This window comes from Triticum urartu, chromosome 7 (genome assembly GCF_003073215.2).
Source record: "Triticum urartu cultivar G1812 chromosome 7, Tu2.1, whole genome shotgun sequence".
Lineage (NCBI taxonomy): Eukaryota > Viridiplantae > Streptophyta > Magnoliopsida > Poales > Poaceae > Triticum > Triticum urartu.
In genome coordinates this window covers 119197255-119212134 of record NC_053028.1, presented here as the reverse complement: position 1 = coordinate 119212134, position 14880 = coordinate 119197255, and the positions used below count along the sequence as shown (strand labels likewise).

Genomic DNA, 14880 nt, shown 5'->3' with positions numbered 1-14880 from the left:
ACCGTCTCCTAGCCGTTGGATTGCGATCAAACGGTTGGCAAGGGCCAACGGGGGAACGGTTCCGCGGTGGAGAGGGCCCACCACGCCTCTCGCCGTTTTGGGTTGTCTTCCTCGGCGCCGCCGCGCCGCTACCCCCACTAGAGTCCGCACTAGTCTAGCGTGGTCTAGGCGGCTGCTCGTCGGCCGATCGTCTACCCGATCCGACTCCGGAGTGCTGGGAGGGGGCGCCACGCTGACGGCTCCAGCCGCGGCGTCGGCGGGCGCAGGCGGCGGAGGAGATGGCGCACGAGCGGCGCGGCGCGGCGGCGTCGTCCGCGGCTGCACACGACGCTGCAGGGGAAGCGCTGTGAGTCGCTGCAACCCTGCTGGCTCAACCATAGCTAGACGCTCGCTCTAATCATGCTTGTGGCGGGGGGGTTCGATCTGACCTCAGAGATCCGCCCCCGTAATCGCGCCATGGTACTTGTAGGACATGCCAGATCCCTGATCTGATCTTGTAGCCCCTCTTCTAGGGTGGAATCGTATCATAGTTTGCTGAATTCGTGGACAGCAACCTGCCTCTGCTCTGCTCCATGTTTTGCATATGGTTTGCGAAGCTCTCTGTGAATTCGGTCAGTGTGATTGGGACGGAACTGAGGGCAGTCCGTGTGTCAAATGGTGTATATCATCGTTTAGATACAATACAAGCTCATGTGCTGCCTTTTCATGCAGCTATGTAGTGTGATTAGAAATTAAATGCATATAGATTATTATTATTATTATTATTATTATTATTGTTCTACTGTATATTTTGATTGGTTGTGTGCAAATCACAAATTGTTGGAGCTTGGGACAAGACACTGTATCTATATGTAGGTGCAGCTTTCGTCTCTTTCTTCATTAATTGCCTTTCACCTCAGCTTCAGTCCTATAGTTTAGAACTTGATACAGCTGATGGTGGAGAATCAGGACTGCCATAAGATCGGTGTGGCATTGTGAGTTAGTTGCCCCCTCGGTGCAGAGTTTGATTTGTTTGGCTATTTCATGACCCATTAGTGTGAGGGAGGCACCAGTTGCATGTCCATGTAGCAATTCTGAGTTTAAGGTAGTCAACCACCTTGATAGTCTGTGTGATTATTGTGATGATGCATGATATACGATTTGGTTTGATGTAAGTACATGAATATATGATGGTATCTTGTCTAAATCTAATAAGTAAATAAATAGCGGCAGTTTTAGACTTTCAGTCTGTATCTTTCTTTTGTTGAGAGACACAATTACTTTGCATCGATGATAGAAAAGAACGCTCTATGAACAATACTTAGATAAGGCATACCCCACAGCACGCTCACACAATCACTAAAAAAATGAGCTGTTGCATGAACAACAACATACTGCGTAAAGGAGCTATTTGAGGAAAAGAAACTGTAAATGATCTTCATATAAGTTCACCTATATTGGTTATAAATTTTGAAATTATGTTTTGTTGGTGGCCATTTGTGTTAACATTTCATCAAGAGAAGCAAATTTGTAGTGATTTACTGAACAAAAAGATCTTAGTCTATATCGTAGTTTTGTTTTTAACGTTCAGGTTTGATAATTGCAGTGATCACACAGGGCTCTCCAGTGGTCCTGGTTTTTCTGTGATTTGTTGTTTTCCATGCACAACACTTTTAGAACGCAATGACAGTGCTGTCATCTTTCATACAGCGTCTTATTTTCCATCGTAGTTTAGTATTCTCTCTTTTATTGACATTAACCTTAGTTTTCCTTATACTTGGTACATTTCATAGTGCAATTGCAATGAACATACGCCTCACGATATTTTCCCTGAATGTGTTTATGTTTCGTAAAAACTCTTCCAATCATGTCTTACTTTTTTATTACAGTCTTTTGCTTTGTCAAGCCACAGCAGCAGGATTTATGTTTTTCCATTTTTTGTGTGTTTGCTTTCTATGCTTTTTACGTATGCCAGTATGCCACTATATCAGAGGTGCCTAGTTTTCTGAATACAAACATCACTAGTACAAGGATAAGCATAAATAGCAACACCAAGTATTATATGATATGCATTTAATTCATTTCTTCTTATGTTGATCTGTTGTTGCAATCTGATTTCCTCCTTTCCTACCATTTCTCCAGATTTGTTGACGTAGTACATGAAGCCCCTCTATCTGGTCAGCGGCAGCCTCGAAGCATAGTTGGTGGCACTCTGTACTGTATCTTATTGGCAAGTGAATATTTGCTAGGGTTCCATTATTTTATTAATAGTTGTAGACCATGTTATCTTTTCTTAGTTTGCTGGAGAGACCTTTGAAACATGTTTTTACTTCATCTTACTTTATATTTAGCCAGGAGAATATATGTACTTTATGTCTGCTAGTCCCTTTCACTCCTTTAATTGTGCTGTTGTTTTTCCTTTCCCCCTTGCGGTTTCTGGCAGCTGTGATTAACTTCTTCTTCTTCTCTAGGCAGGTTATGCTGGTGTTGTCATAGCAGCTCCATGGATATTTGTTCTTATACCAGACATGATCCTTCCGTTGCTATGTAGCTGCAATGTTCTGCTTCTAATTATTACAGGTTCTTGTTTAATTTACTGGTTATCTATACTGGTAGATTTTCTATGGAGTAACCTCTAACAGAAATTTGCTGCAGGTATATTCCAACAATATTGGGTCCATCAGGTCACAAAAGTGCGACTACAGGTACGTCACGAAATAAAAGAAAGAGAAGGTCTTTATGAATTCTTTGTCAGCGCAAATAGAGGCTCTACACATTAATATTGCCGACGATGTGTAATTTCAAAATGAAAAGGCTATCAACCATCAGTTTGTAGCCATGAACCATTCACTGTTACGGTTTGCTGTGACTAAAGTCTGTTCATCAACCTTTGTTTTAAGTCATGGCTAAATGTTAACATATTAGCTCTGTAATGTTTACTTGTTGATATAGTGCTCGAGCTTTATAATTCCTTGGATCTAATTTTATGTTAGTTGGGATCTTTTATTGGTAGTGTTATCATACCATTTACCAAGCTTCATCTTGTAAATGCAGGGCTACTATGATTTAAGCCAAAAATTGAAGCGCATTGCTCGAGTTCCATTTGCCGCTATTGCTTGCGGTAAGTATTAGCTAACCAATGTGTCCTACGGAGTATCTGCTATGTTCTGATGCCAGCACCTACCATTTATTTCTTTAAACCTTCAAGGAGAATTATTGTACTAAGAAACTGCTATCCTTCTGATCTGCATTGCATTTTGTAGTGAATATGTTGGTACCTGGGTTGTTTTTACCTCGGCCTGGACATTATGTGGTAGAATCTATACTGGTTTGGCTGTTATTATGTTTCTGCATCTGCTGATTTGGTAACACGTTCATGCTAGTTGCTGGTACCCCTAAATAGAACTAAAACCACGACACTTATTTTGGAGTGGAGGGAGTATAATATTGTTATTTCTTTTTATTTTAAATTTTACATTAATTATTTGGAGTAAAAACAACATGTTTGATCTCTTTATGCAATTATAGTGACGAATTATTTTGTTAAAAATATGGTTGCAGGTACTGCCCTATTGCTCTTAATTCTAGTTTGGCAGCCTCAAGTAGAGGTATTATCAATTTCAGTTTTGCTCAGGTACAGTTCTTCTGTTGAGTTGAGTATAAGCTTTCCTTAAGTTAACCTTCTAATAATATAAAAGGTTAAGATGACCATAAGCTGCATTCTGTAAATAAAAGCATTATTGGTATCTTTAGGATGAAAAATGTATGGAATGCATTTGCATAGTTTATGCCATTTTGAGGTGGAGGTTTAGTATTCTCTTATGCTGATATCATGACATGTGAAGCTCTTGGGTTATTCAAGAAGTTCAAGGTTTATTATAGGAGCGTGTAGGGTACAGTAAATATGGTTATAATTCTTTAGTGCACCTGGTCTTACGTGCATATTGAACTTTACTTTTAGATTATTATCATCACTCTGGTGGAGTAAAAATGATTAAGTAGGCAAGCTACACAAAAAATACTTGTATTGCTTATTTTGTTAAATTCAGTGCATTGCCCTCAGCAACCTCAAAGCCAAGTAAATTTCTGGACCTTATGATACATACTGACGTATTATATCTTTCTGCCTTTAATGAAATTTCAGTACGCATATGCTAAATTGGTTTCTTATTTAGCGGGATACTGTGACTGTTCTGCTTTGGTTCTAAAGAGAAATGAAACACTCCTATGTGATTTTTAATGCTATCACTTTCTAATTATGCAGGATTGCACTAGTTGTTGAAGTGATATCCGCCGGATGTTTCATGAGCTTATACATAGGTGGATTCTGTTGTGTGGTTTATCTATTTTATTTTGTGTATGTTTCAGCCAGCATAAATTACTAGTCATTTTTCGGTAACTTTTTGGGCTTGACTTCCTTTAACTGTTTGTGGCCATGTAGCGTTGGAAAGTTCATTAACCGTCTTCCTAGATTTTTAATTCCTGTCAACAATTAACTTTGTTTTTCCTTGAATCACAGTAGACAGTAGATCAAGAAACATGCAATAGGCCTTACTTACCAGATGGTAATTCTGCATATTTGTTCATTAATCATTAATTACATGGTGATTCCACATGTTGTCTCATTAGTTATTAAGGGTTCTCTGACTTTTGTTGGGTCGATAGCTCCCAATCATTTCCTGCAAGCAATTAGATGACATTTTGTAATATTATGTCTGTATTTTCTAAATTTTGATATGCAGGGCACATCCATAAATACAACTCTTTGAATGAGCAGCCTGACATTCTACGGCCACTTTATTCTGCACTGCAACCATCTAGTTCGCTGGAAGAGATAAGGTACAATATATTTGTTGCTTCATTAATAATCACATGGACTTAATAAGGTAGAATATAGTATCACATGGACTTGATCTGGTTTACCTAATTATATTGGTTGTGTATTTTTTTCTTGGCAAATACTAACTGCATATGCAAATGCTTTTCCATTTTAGTAAAAAGCACATGTATTTTAACATCTAAAAATTGCTTCATAGGAGTATACTCCTATCTTTGCATGTACAACTGTCTGTTCTTTCACTGAGTGCCACTACTTCCAATTATTGTGTGTTTGCTTTTACGTAGAGAAGAGGAGCTTTGTGGTAATGCTTTGAATATCAAAAAATAGAAATCAATGCCATTTTGAAAGCTTGTAGCCATCAGTGAAATCAATTCACATTCCTGTCATTTGACCTTTCTGGGTTGATACAATAATATATTTGCAGGTACTATGATTCTCGTCTGTCTGACCAACAAATGGCATTGCTCCAGTACCAGAGGGAGAATATTCATTATCTGAGTGAAGAGGTACTTGGAATAGTTCTTTTTTTTTCATGTACTTGATTAGCAACTGCATTTACTGGCCATGTTTATTTTCCTCAATTATGTTATTATCACAGAATAGTAAAGTACTCCCTCTGTCTATTTTGGGATGGAGGGAGTAGTAGATACGATAATATTATTAAAGAGAAAGATTTTCAACTCTTGTCCTTACAATATACATGTGTTGTGATTAAGACTGTTACTCATTTGGCATCATTGATCATTCCTTTTTTCTTTCTAGATACTGGCTGGGCACAGCACACCGTTGCAGAAAGTGGTTAATGGCATGTGTTGTAATAACTTTTGACATTTTACAAAGTAGAATAGTCAATGCATTACATGCCACGAACAAATTCTGATTTATGCAATTAGAATAGTGGTGTTGTGTTGATTGATTAATGTGATTTTTTTTTTCTACATCAGGTGCTTAGGTTGCAAGAAAGCTTAAGTAAGTACCATAGAAGTGTTGCTGCCAGCACTCCTCAGGTTCAAATTAAATCTACCGCCAAACCTTTCCCTCCCATCCGTTGAATGCTTAAGCAGACTAAAAACTGCTCAATGTTAATTATTTGTAAATCAACCTGCTTAATGTTGGGTGAATCGGTGCATCATGATTTAGTATTTATGTTTCTTATCATATTTCTCCAGGTTGATCTTACTCATCTTTTGGCATCTCGTGATCAAGAACTTCGTGCACTGTCTGCTGAGGTAATTACTCTCGGCCAACCAGATATTGCGCACTATGCATACGGCAGAGGTGGTATCAACACCTAAAAATATTTGGTGTGTTTGAACTACCTTTTCTACATCACTTTATTTCGTAACTGCAAAGTAGCAGTTATTTCTGAATTAAGTGAATGGTGAGGTTGGTTGTTGAGTGTCAGTGTGTTCCACCACTTGTGTCAGACCAATCTGTAGGATATATACTTGGCGGATAATTTGCTCTTTGTGCCTCTGTTCATACTCTAAATGTTAACGAGCAGGGGCGGAGGCTTTGTAGGGGCCAAACTGGGCCATGGCCCGCCTAGGAATTTGAGAAAATAATTACCTATGCATCTTCCATGCCCAGCCCACCTGCAGTCCAGAGCAGGACTCACATACGCTCAGCCTAAGTAGGCAGCGCATCCCCATCCTCTCTCCCCGTCTCGACCCAGTTCGGCCCGTACCAGCAAAGCGGAGCAGGGAGCACACGGGCAAGCGGGACTAGGGCAAAGCCGGCAGCAGAGGTAGAGGAGAGGAGATGGCGTCCCTGTCCTTCACCGGCGCCAAGTTCAGTGTAAAAATACGATCTTGGGCTGCTTTTACTCTTACGATTGGATCCTGGGAGCTGCCGTCTGTAGATTCTTTAGGTGTTCTCTATTTACTTGAAGCCTGCATGACTTAGCTGTAGGTTGGTTCAGATTAGCTTACATGATTTACTTCTCCAATGTTGGATAATGATTTGACTACCCAGATGCTAATCAGTAGCCTCACGAATCTTTTGTAATCTTAGCACAATCCCATGCTTGAAAAGTTCAGCTTAGGATTTGAAGGTGCTGCAAAAGTTCTCTGTCTACTTGTTTTTTAGTTAAAAAAGGGCACTTGCAGATTGATTTTTGTTGATGCCTTGTGGAGAAAGGACCATCTACAATTTGGTTGACAGACTACTTCGTTTACTCAATACTGTTCCAGTTTCTACGGCGAGTGTTGAACATGCATTTTCAGTCCAACTTTTTTAGTTTGGCCCGTCCAGCTTTTTCTTTCAAGCTCCGCCACTGTTAACGAGACTTCGACTTGGATAAGTACAGTGCTGGGCGAACAAGAATACTCAAGTTATTCTTCGTTAGCTTAAGGATATGTAGATCATACTTTTCTGTTAATACTCCAGCATGGACTAAATACTTTGCTCATCTATCATTTAGATGAATCAAGTGCATTCGGAGCTTCGTGTTGCTCGTGGTTTGATTGCTGAGAAGGACTCAGAGATCCAGCTCATCCGTGGGAAAAACAATCAAGTATGTTACCGTTCAGTTTTGTGTGTTTGTCTGCAAATTTTGCAGTAGTCAGATAATAGTTCCAAGCCGGTTCTGGCAAAATATGCATGACTCCTTGTAAGAGGAAGCAAAGCATTATTTGTTGATGCTGAACATGATAAAATGCAGTACGTCGAAGAAAACGAGAGACTAAGAGCTATCCTTGGTGAATGGAGCACTCGAGCAGCAAAGGTAATCATGAATGATAGAACCTGATGTTGGTTTTAACAGAAGCATTTCCCTTATCATCATCTCGTTCACGTGTGTACTCGACAGCTTGAGAGAGCGCTCGAGGCTGAGAGAGTGTCCAACATGGAACTGCAGAAGAACCGCGCAAAGCTCAGACGCCAATCAACCAGGGAGAAAATACCTGACATTCCTCAATCAGAGAGTTCCTCCATAGGTGTGCTCTAGCTTATGTGATTGTGTCAGCAGTTTTTGTGTAACAATCCATAGGTGAACTTTGTGGCGTCATGTGAAGATTTGAAACCTTCAAACCTCGGAGATCAGTTACGTACGTAGTTGTAGATTGAAGTACAGTAGGAATGAGAAATGTTGTATGCTGGCTGTATGGGAGCACTTGTAAATATGCAGTACTATGATTAAAAGTAGAACGGTGCGGTTTCTGGAGCTGTGACGTTTTCGTGCCTCCTGGGCTCTATGTAGCCTGTTGTTTTCAAATAAATTATGAATGTCGCATTTAGAAGTTACAAAAAGGTTCTGATTTTTTTTCTGCATATACATACATATCTGTAAAATTTTAAGAAAATAATGTTAATTTGTAGCCCACAAGAAGAAAGAATTATTATTAATAAAACTGTGCATACATACTATTAGTTCGCATCTAACTGTACAGGCTCTATAATTGTTTTTGAAACAGAGGCAAATGGCGTGCCTCATTCATTACTCAAGGAGTTTAGAGTGCATGCAGGTTCTATAAAAGGCATTTGTGAAGTTTCTGTCAACTCAGAATTTTCCTGATATATCTTGAGTTGTTCTTCACTTGTTCCAAACAGCCCATGTTTTCTCAAGAAAAAAAAATGCCTCATGTTCTAGCATTCCCGCCTTCTCATTTTTGCCTGTATCTCGGTGAAGTAATGAACCCTTATGCAGCCCCGTCGATGGAGGGGGCCAAGGTGGTGGACGACCACATAGGGCCCCCAAAAATTTGAGGCCCCCAGATTACCAGGTTTAGTATACTGATTGTACGTATTAATCCACATGCTAACCAAGCCCGTATAGAGGCCCTGTTTGGATACTCTAACTAAGTTAGAGGTTAGAGTTATATTTTAACCCTAAACTAATCCTAAACTAACTTTAACCAAAAAGATGTTTGGATGGTTGAGTTAGATTGACAATAAATATTCTTTCTCAATCATTTGACTACTTTGGACCCTATTTGAATGCGAGAGGTAACTTTTTTTACTATTTTTTTAGTAGGCCCGGAAGAACTAACCCAGATAAGCTCCTCTAGTGTGGGCTAGTTTTTTTGGGTGAGTTAGATCCAACTAACCCAAACTAACCCACCATGTTTGAATATTTTTGAGTTATTTAAGCCCCAACTAATTAAAACTAACTCTAACCTAGAAATCCAAACAGGCCAGAGACCCACTCAGCAGCAAAGCCAGCCCATGAGGCCTCCTTGTACATGTATCGATCAGGCATGTTCCGTCATCGATCGCTAAACCTAAACACAACACGCCACCGGTTCGCTTCTGCCAATCGCCCAGGACGGCGCGGTCTGCTGGCTGCCTTTCGCCGATCGGCGATCCCAGAACCTCGACGCCACCTCCAATCCTCCACTACTAGTGTACTAAGTATCACTGTCTCATCTACTAATTTCGTCTCTGTCTTCTATTACTAGTATTCGATTAAGTTTGATCTCCCCGATGCTAAGTTAGGAGTAGCAGAGTAGGTCAATACTATTATTTGTCCATGGGGCTAGATATTGGTATTCCGGCTGGCGCTAAGTTAGGTTGGCAGGGACGGAATTAGGACCAGATTGAGTTTGTCCATGGAATCTTTGTCATGAATTTATTTGTTAATGAAGATAGGTTAGGAATAGTAGGAAATTAAATTTGTTCCCGCTCGGTGATAATAAAATGGGAATACAATTTATTTATATTAGTTCTTCTGTCATATAAAATATTTTGAAATTTTAGCCCTAGTTTGATTTTCGTCCCGGGGCCCCGAATTTCTGGACACGGCCCTGCCCTTACGCACCGGCCCAGCAGGTATGTAAGGAAAGGCATCCATACACTATGCATTGAGCATCCGCAACGACCACGTGACAAATGTGATAAACAATTCAAACTAATCCAAAGAAAAAAGGGGTGTGGCTGCTGGCTGCTGGGCTTTGCACATAGGGACATTGCACGAGCTACATCCTTTGGCAAAATCAACCTGATCGTCCAGCATGACGTGACGAAGCGAGCCACTAGCTTAGGTGCTCTCGTGCGATCTCAGCCATTGGATCTCAAATCCAACAGCTCCTGTAAGATGATGAACATTTTTGCAAAAAAGCCTTTATAGAATCTGAAAAATGCGCACAAATACAACAACTACAGCAGCTTCTCATACGCCGTTGGATCTGAGATCCGATGGCCCAAAAGCCCGTATCATGGGAGCATCTAAGCTCCGGTATCATAGGATACTCTCCCACTAGTTAACGAGCGCTCCTTCGGGAGCCTCGCAACGATCAGCGCCACTTCGCGTGCTCTCAGCCATTCGTCACGTGTCGCGTTTTGGGCGCTTCCTCCGGATTTTGTTTTTTTCATGCGTTTTTGGCTATTTAAACAGGTTTTTTCCGGATTTTTTCGACGTTTTGGTTTTTCATCGGTCTTCCTTAGCATTTGGACAAAAAAATCGATTTTTTGCGCGAAAAGACGCGTTTTCTTTTTCTTTCGCGAGAGTCACGAAAAAAACACGTTTTCTGTTTTTTTTCCTTCCTTGAGAGCACGGTTGTGCTTTCGCGAGAGTCACGGCCGTGCCTCTCGGAAACGGAAAAAAAACTCTTTTTTGTTTTTTTTCTTTCGCGAGAGTCACGGTTTTGCTTCCGCGAGAGGCACGGTTGTGCTTTCACGAGAGTCACAGCCGTGCCTCACGAAAACGAAAAAAACGTGTTTTTAATATTTTTTTTCTTTCGTGAGAGTCACGGTTTTGCTACCGCGAGAGGCACAGGGTATGCTTTCGTGGGAGTCACGGCCATGCCTCCTCAGAAACGAAAAAACAATTTTTCTTTTTTTTTCCTTCCGCGAGAGTCACGGTTTTGCTTCCGCGAGAGGCACGGGCGTGCCTCTTTCGGAAAGGGAAAAACCCGTGCTCCTGGTTCGGTTCTTTTGTCCGGTTTTTTCGTAAAAAAAGTTCGTCAAACCTATCAACACGAGATCTAGTTATAAAGATCTCGACGCGAGGAATCCAACGGTGAAAGCAGTTTGAGATTTAGACGCATAGTATGAGTGATAAAACGTTTTGAATAAATGGATCTACGACAAAAAGGAAAACTCACAGGTTGCGACAAGTGACGCGCTGCATATACGCCACTTATCGCAACCTGAGGAGTTGGAGTGATCTTTCAACGAGTACTCCTCGACTAGTGATTTCACGCATTCGGTGCTCGAGTTTCCGAGATTTCCTTGCTGATATTTTTTTTTGAAAGCAAAACTGCTTGATTACTTAACGGTTTCTGGGCATATCACCCAGGATACAAACACCCACGTGGGCAGGGACATCAGACGACCACTCCAGATGGTGGTCACTCACACACGCACGACCAATGCCGGCTAGTTCATGTGCTACAGAATTTGCGCTACGCCTACAAACAGAAATGGAAACTTTCAAAAACCACATCTTAAGTTGGTATTTCATGTCCTCGATCTGGGCTGCATACGGCGAGGAGTCCGCCTTACGAAAGTCGAGCGCCTCTGCCAGGAGCTAGGAATCAGTCTCGAGCTCAACCCTCACCAGTCCGAGGTCAGACGCCAGGCTGATCGCATGGGCCATAGCTACTGCTTCAGCTGCAAAAGCATCCCCAATGTTCGTCTCTCTGCTAGCCTGAGCACAAATCAGGTTACCCTCAGCAGTTCTCACAGCGGCACCCCAACCTACGTGATCTTGGCTAGGGATGAAGGAACCATCAACATTGATCTTGTACATAGTTTCCTTCGGTGGGCACCACCTATCCGGTTGCTTCTTATCCTGGACATGGGTAAATATTTGCAAGTACTCGATGACATTGCTGCGCGTTCTTCGCGCCACCACACTCGCCTCCAAAGGTAGTTCTCCCTCCCTCCGTTTGTTCCGATTAGACCACCATAGCCACCAGAAAGTAAGCACGTGCAAGCGCTTATTGACATCTAGGCCCCATAGGAAATCAAGCATTGCATGCACAGACGTGATCTCCTCGAGCTGCATCCTCTCCTTCTCCATGGCCAAGTCTCTCCACACACACCCTTCACTATTTTGCATTTTATGAAAAGGTGAGCTCCATCCTCGTCTGCCAGCCCGCAGAATAAACATTTGGTACTTTCAATATGAATTCCTTTTCGGGCAACATTCACCCGAAGAGCAAGTGACTCGTGCTTCAGTCTCCACGTGAACATTTGTATGTTCTTGGGGTAGGGTAGCCGCCAAATCCGTTTCCATGAATCGTCAGGTGTTCGATCAAGATTCCCAGGATTGTTGTCGCTTCCACCAACCCCGCTGTCACTCCGGGTTTTCTCAATCTCCATATGAAGCTTGTACGCACTTTTGACCGAATGGATGCCCTTGGTGTCATACTACCATGCCACAAAGTCTGGGACTCCATCCCGAAGAGGAATCTAAAGTATGTGCTTCACATCGTCCGCCCAAAAAGTATCTCGCACAAGCTGTTCATCCCAGGCCCCAGTGAGTGGATTAATGAGATCGCTGACCCACTCCAAGATACTAGGACCACGCGGGGTGATGACACGTCTCGACTAGGCTCGAGGAATCCAGGGATCCGACCAAATACGGACGTGTGTGCCATCCCCAATCCGCCAGATGTAGCCCTCTCGAAACAAACTTAGCACGTGCAGCACACTTCGCCAGGCATAGGAGATACCCTCCCTTGGGACCGCCTCAAAGATGTTTCCATTGGAAAAGTAGCGGGCCTGCAAAACCCTAGCATAGAGGGATTCCGGGTTTTGAATGAGTCTCCAAACTTGCCGGGGCAACATAGCTAGGTTAAAACCATGCATGTCACGGAACCCCAGCCCTCCGAGTGCTTTAGGTTTGATGAGCTTCTTCCAGCTGATCCAATGAGTAGCATGCTCCTTATCATATTGGCTCCACCAGTAGTTCCCAATCAGTGAACTAAGTTCCTCACAAAAAGATTTGGTCAAGTAGAAACATGACATAGCGAATGTGGGAATAGCTTGCGCAATAGTTGTAACCAACGTTTCTTTCCCGGATTTAGCAATGAGCTTCTCCTTCCAGCCATACACCCTCCCAGCCAACGCCCCCTTCACGAAGGCAAAGGCTTTCCTTCTGGATCTCCCAACATGAACAGGGAGACCAAGGTACTTTTCGTTCCAAGACTCACTTTGAATATGCAGCGCATTTTTCACCTCAGTTTTAATAACTTCACTAGTATTTGGGCTAAACATGACAGCTGATTTCTCCAAGTTGATACACTGGCCAGAACAGCTCTCATACAGATCCAGGATCTTTCGCAACTCCCGGGCCTCCTCTTGCTGGGCTTTTAACAGCATGACCGAATCATCCGCAAAGAGAAGGTGCGACAGGCTCGGAGCATTGTGACATATTTTTACCCCAGTAATTTTCCTTTCTTGCTCCGCCTCATGCAACAGTGCTGAGAGGCCTTCCGCACAAATAACAAACAAGTACGGCGAGTTTGGATCTCCTTGACGAAGCCCCCACGAGGGTGAGAATTGCTCCCTTAAGCTTCCATTCACCTTAATCTGGTAGCGAACTGAAGTCACACAGTGCATCACCAAATCAATCCATCGTGGCCCGAAACCAAGTTTGTTCAGCATAGCTCGTAGAAAGTCCCACTCCACCCTATCGTAAGCCTTACTCATGTCTGCCTTAACTGCAGCAATCCCCTCTTTGCCCTTCTTCTTGTTAAGCAAATAATGGGACACTTCATACGCTATAAGCACGTTATCAGTGATGAGCCTTCCGGGTACAAACGCACTTTGGTTTTGCGAGATGATCTCCGGTAGCACCAACTTTAGTCGGTTAGCAATAACCTTAGAGACCAGCTTGTATATCACATTGCATAAAGTGATTGGGCGCAAGTCTTTGATCCTAGTCGGACTCTTGACCTTTGGAATGAGCACGACAACTGTGTCATTCCATCCATCCGGCATCCGGCCACCGTTGAGGACGGATAGCACCTCATCAACCACTTTATCGCCCATGAAATGCCAATGCTTCTTGTAGACCAGCGAGGGCATCCCATCCGGCCCCGGAGCCTTGAGATCGCCAATATGATCAAGCGCCGACTTGACTACTTCTCTGGACACCTCTACTTCCAGGAGAGTTCTCATGGCACTAGTGACTCTTGGTTGCACCTTATCGATGAGTTCCGGCAGGCGAGAACACCCGAAAGACGTAAACAGATCCTGGAAAAAAGAGCACACATAATTGTTAAGATCATCCCCTTCCTTCACTTCCGAGCCATCCTCCCTCCTTAGCTTCCTGATCCTATTCGCTTTCCGTTTTGCCGATGCTACCGCCATGAAATACTTAGTGCTTTTATTGCCATCTTTTAACCAAGATACATGGGAGTGTTGTTTGGCCTTGGTGTTCTTCTTACATTCCAGCTCCTCAACTACACATCTCAATCTACCCTCCTCTCTAATTTTATCTTCAGACACCGGCGCCCTCATGCACCTCTCCAAATCTCTCCGTGCCTTCCTAAGCCTCTCCTCCAGCTCTCCTGCCACCTCCTTCCCCCATCGCCTCATTCTTCCCGCCACACTCCTCATAGCCGAGGCCACATCCCCCCTTCCCTCCAAGCACCCTTGCTCCCATGCGCTTTGGACCTCAGCACTACAGCCTTCCTCCCGGAGCCACCATGCCTCAAATCGGAAACCTCGGTCCCCCCAGGTTCTCTCTTGTTCTCTCCTTTAGTGCATACAATCATCAGCCTGTGATCCGAATGTCGAGGAGCACCATTCAGCACAGTGAACTCAGGGAACCACTCACACCACGTAGTGTTAGCCGTGGCACCATCGAGCCGTTCACAAATGTATGTGTCCACTTCCTTACTGTGATTTCTCCAAGTGAATTTATCTTCCTTGCTGATATTATTGCCTGTAGGTCAAAAGGGTAGCTTATATGTGCCGCTCGCTGCAGCGGAATGCCGAGCAAACGCACATAGAGCGCTTGCCTGAGCCGGCCCACTCAGTTTTTGATGTCTCAAGTCGGTTTTCCATAGCGACTCGTTTTTTCCTGTAGTGTCACTGTAGCAACCTGGTTCCTGCCGCTGCTTTGACACTGTAGCACGTGGTTTTTCGGTTGGTTTTAAAAGGAAACAATT

The 14880-nt window shown here is 43.0% G+C and overlaps 1 protein-coding gene across 2 annotated transcripts; it reads left to right on the top strand.

Moving 5' to 3' along the window:
- Positions 1-104: 104 nt before the first annotated feature.
- LOC125523078 (protein FIP1-like) lies at positions 105-7982 on the top strand. Of its 2 annotated transcripts, none has more exons than XM_048688123.1 (14): positions 105-346; positions 2122-2209; positions 2451-2559; positions 2635-2684; positions 3034-3100; positions 3541-3613; positions 4244-4299; positions 4722-4818; positions 5244-5325; positions 5764-5826; positions 5989-6048; positions 7242-7334; positions 7482-7544; positions 7629-7982. In XM_048688123.1, the coding sequence occupies exons 1-14, from the start codon at positions 279-281 to the stop codon at positions 7764-7766; spliced, it is 1107 nt and encodes a 368-aa protein (XP_048544080.1). In that variant the 5' UTR covers positions 105-278; the 3' UTR covers positions 7767-7982. The 2 variants fall into 2 exon arrangements, with proteins under 2 accessions (XP_048544080.1, XP_048544081.1); XM_048688124.1 differs by having other exon boundaries at positions 127-346; positions 2455-2559.
- The last annotated feature ends 6898 nt before the right edge of the window (positions 7983-14880 follow it).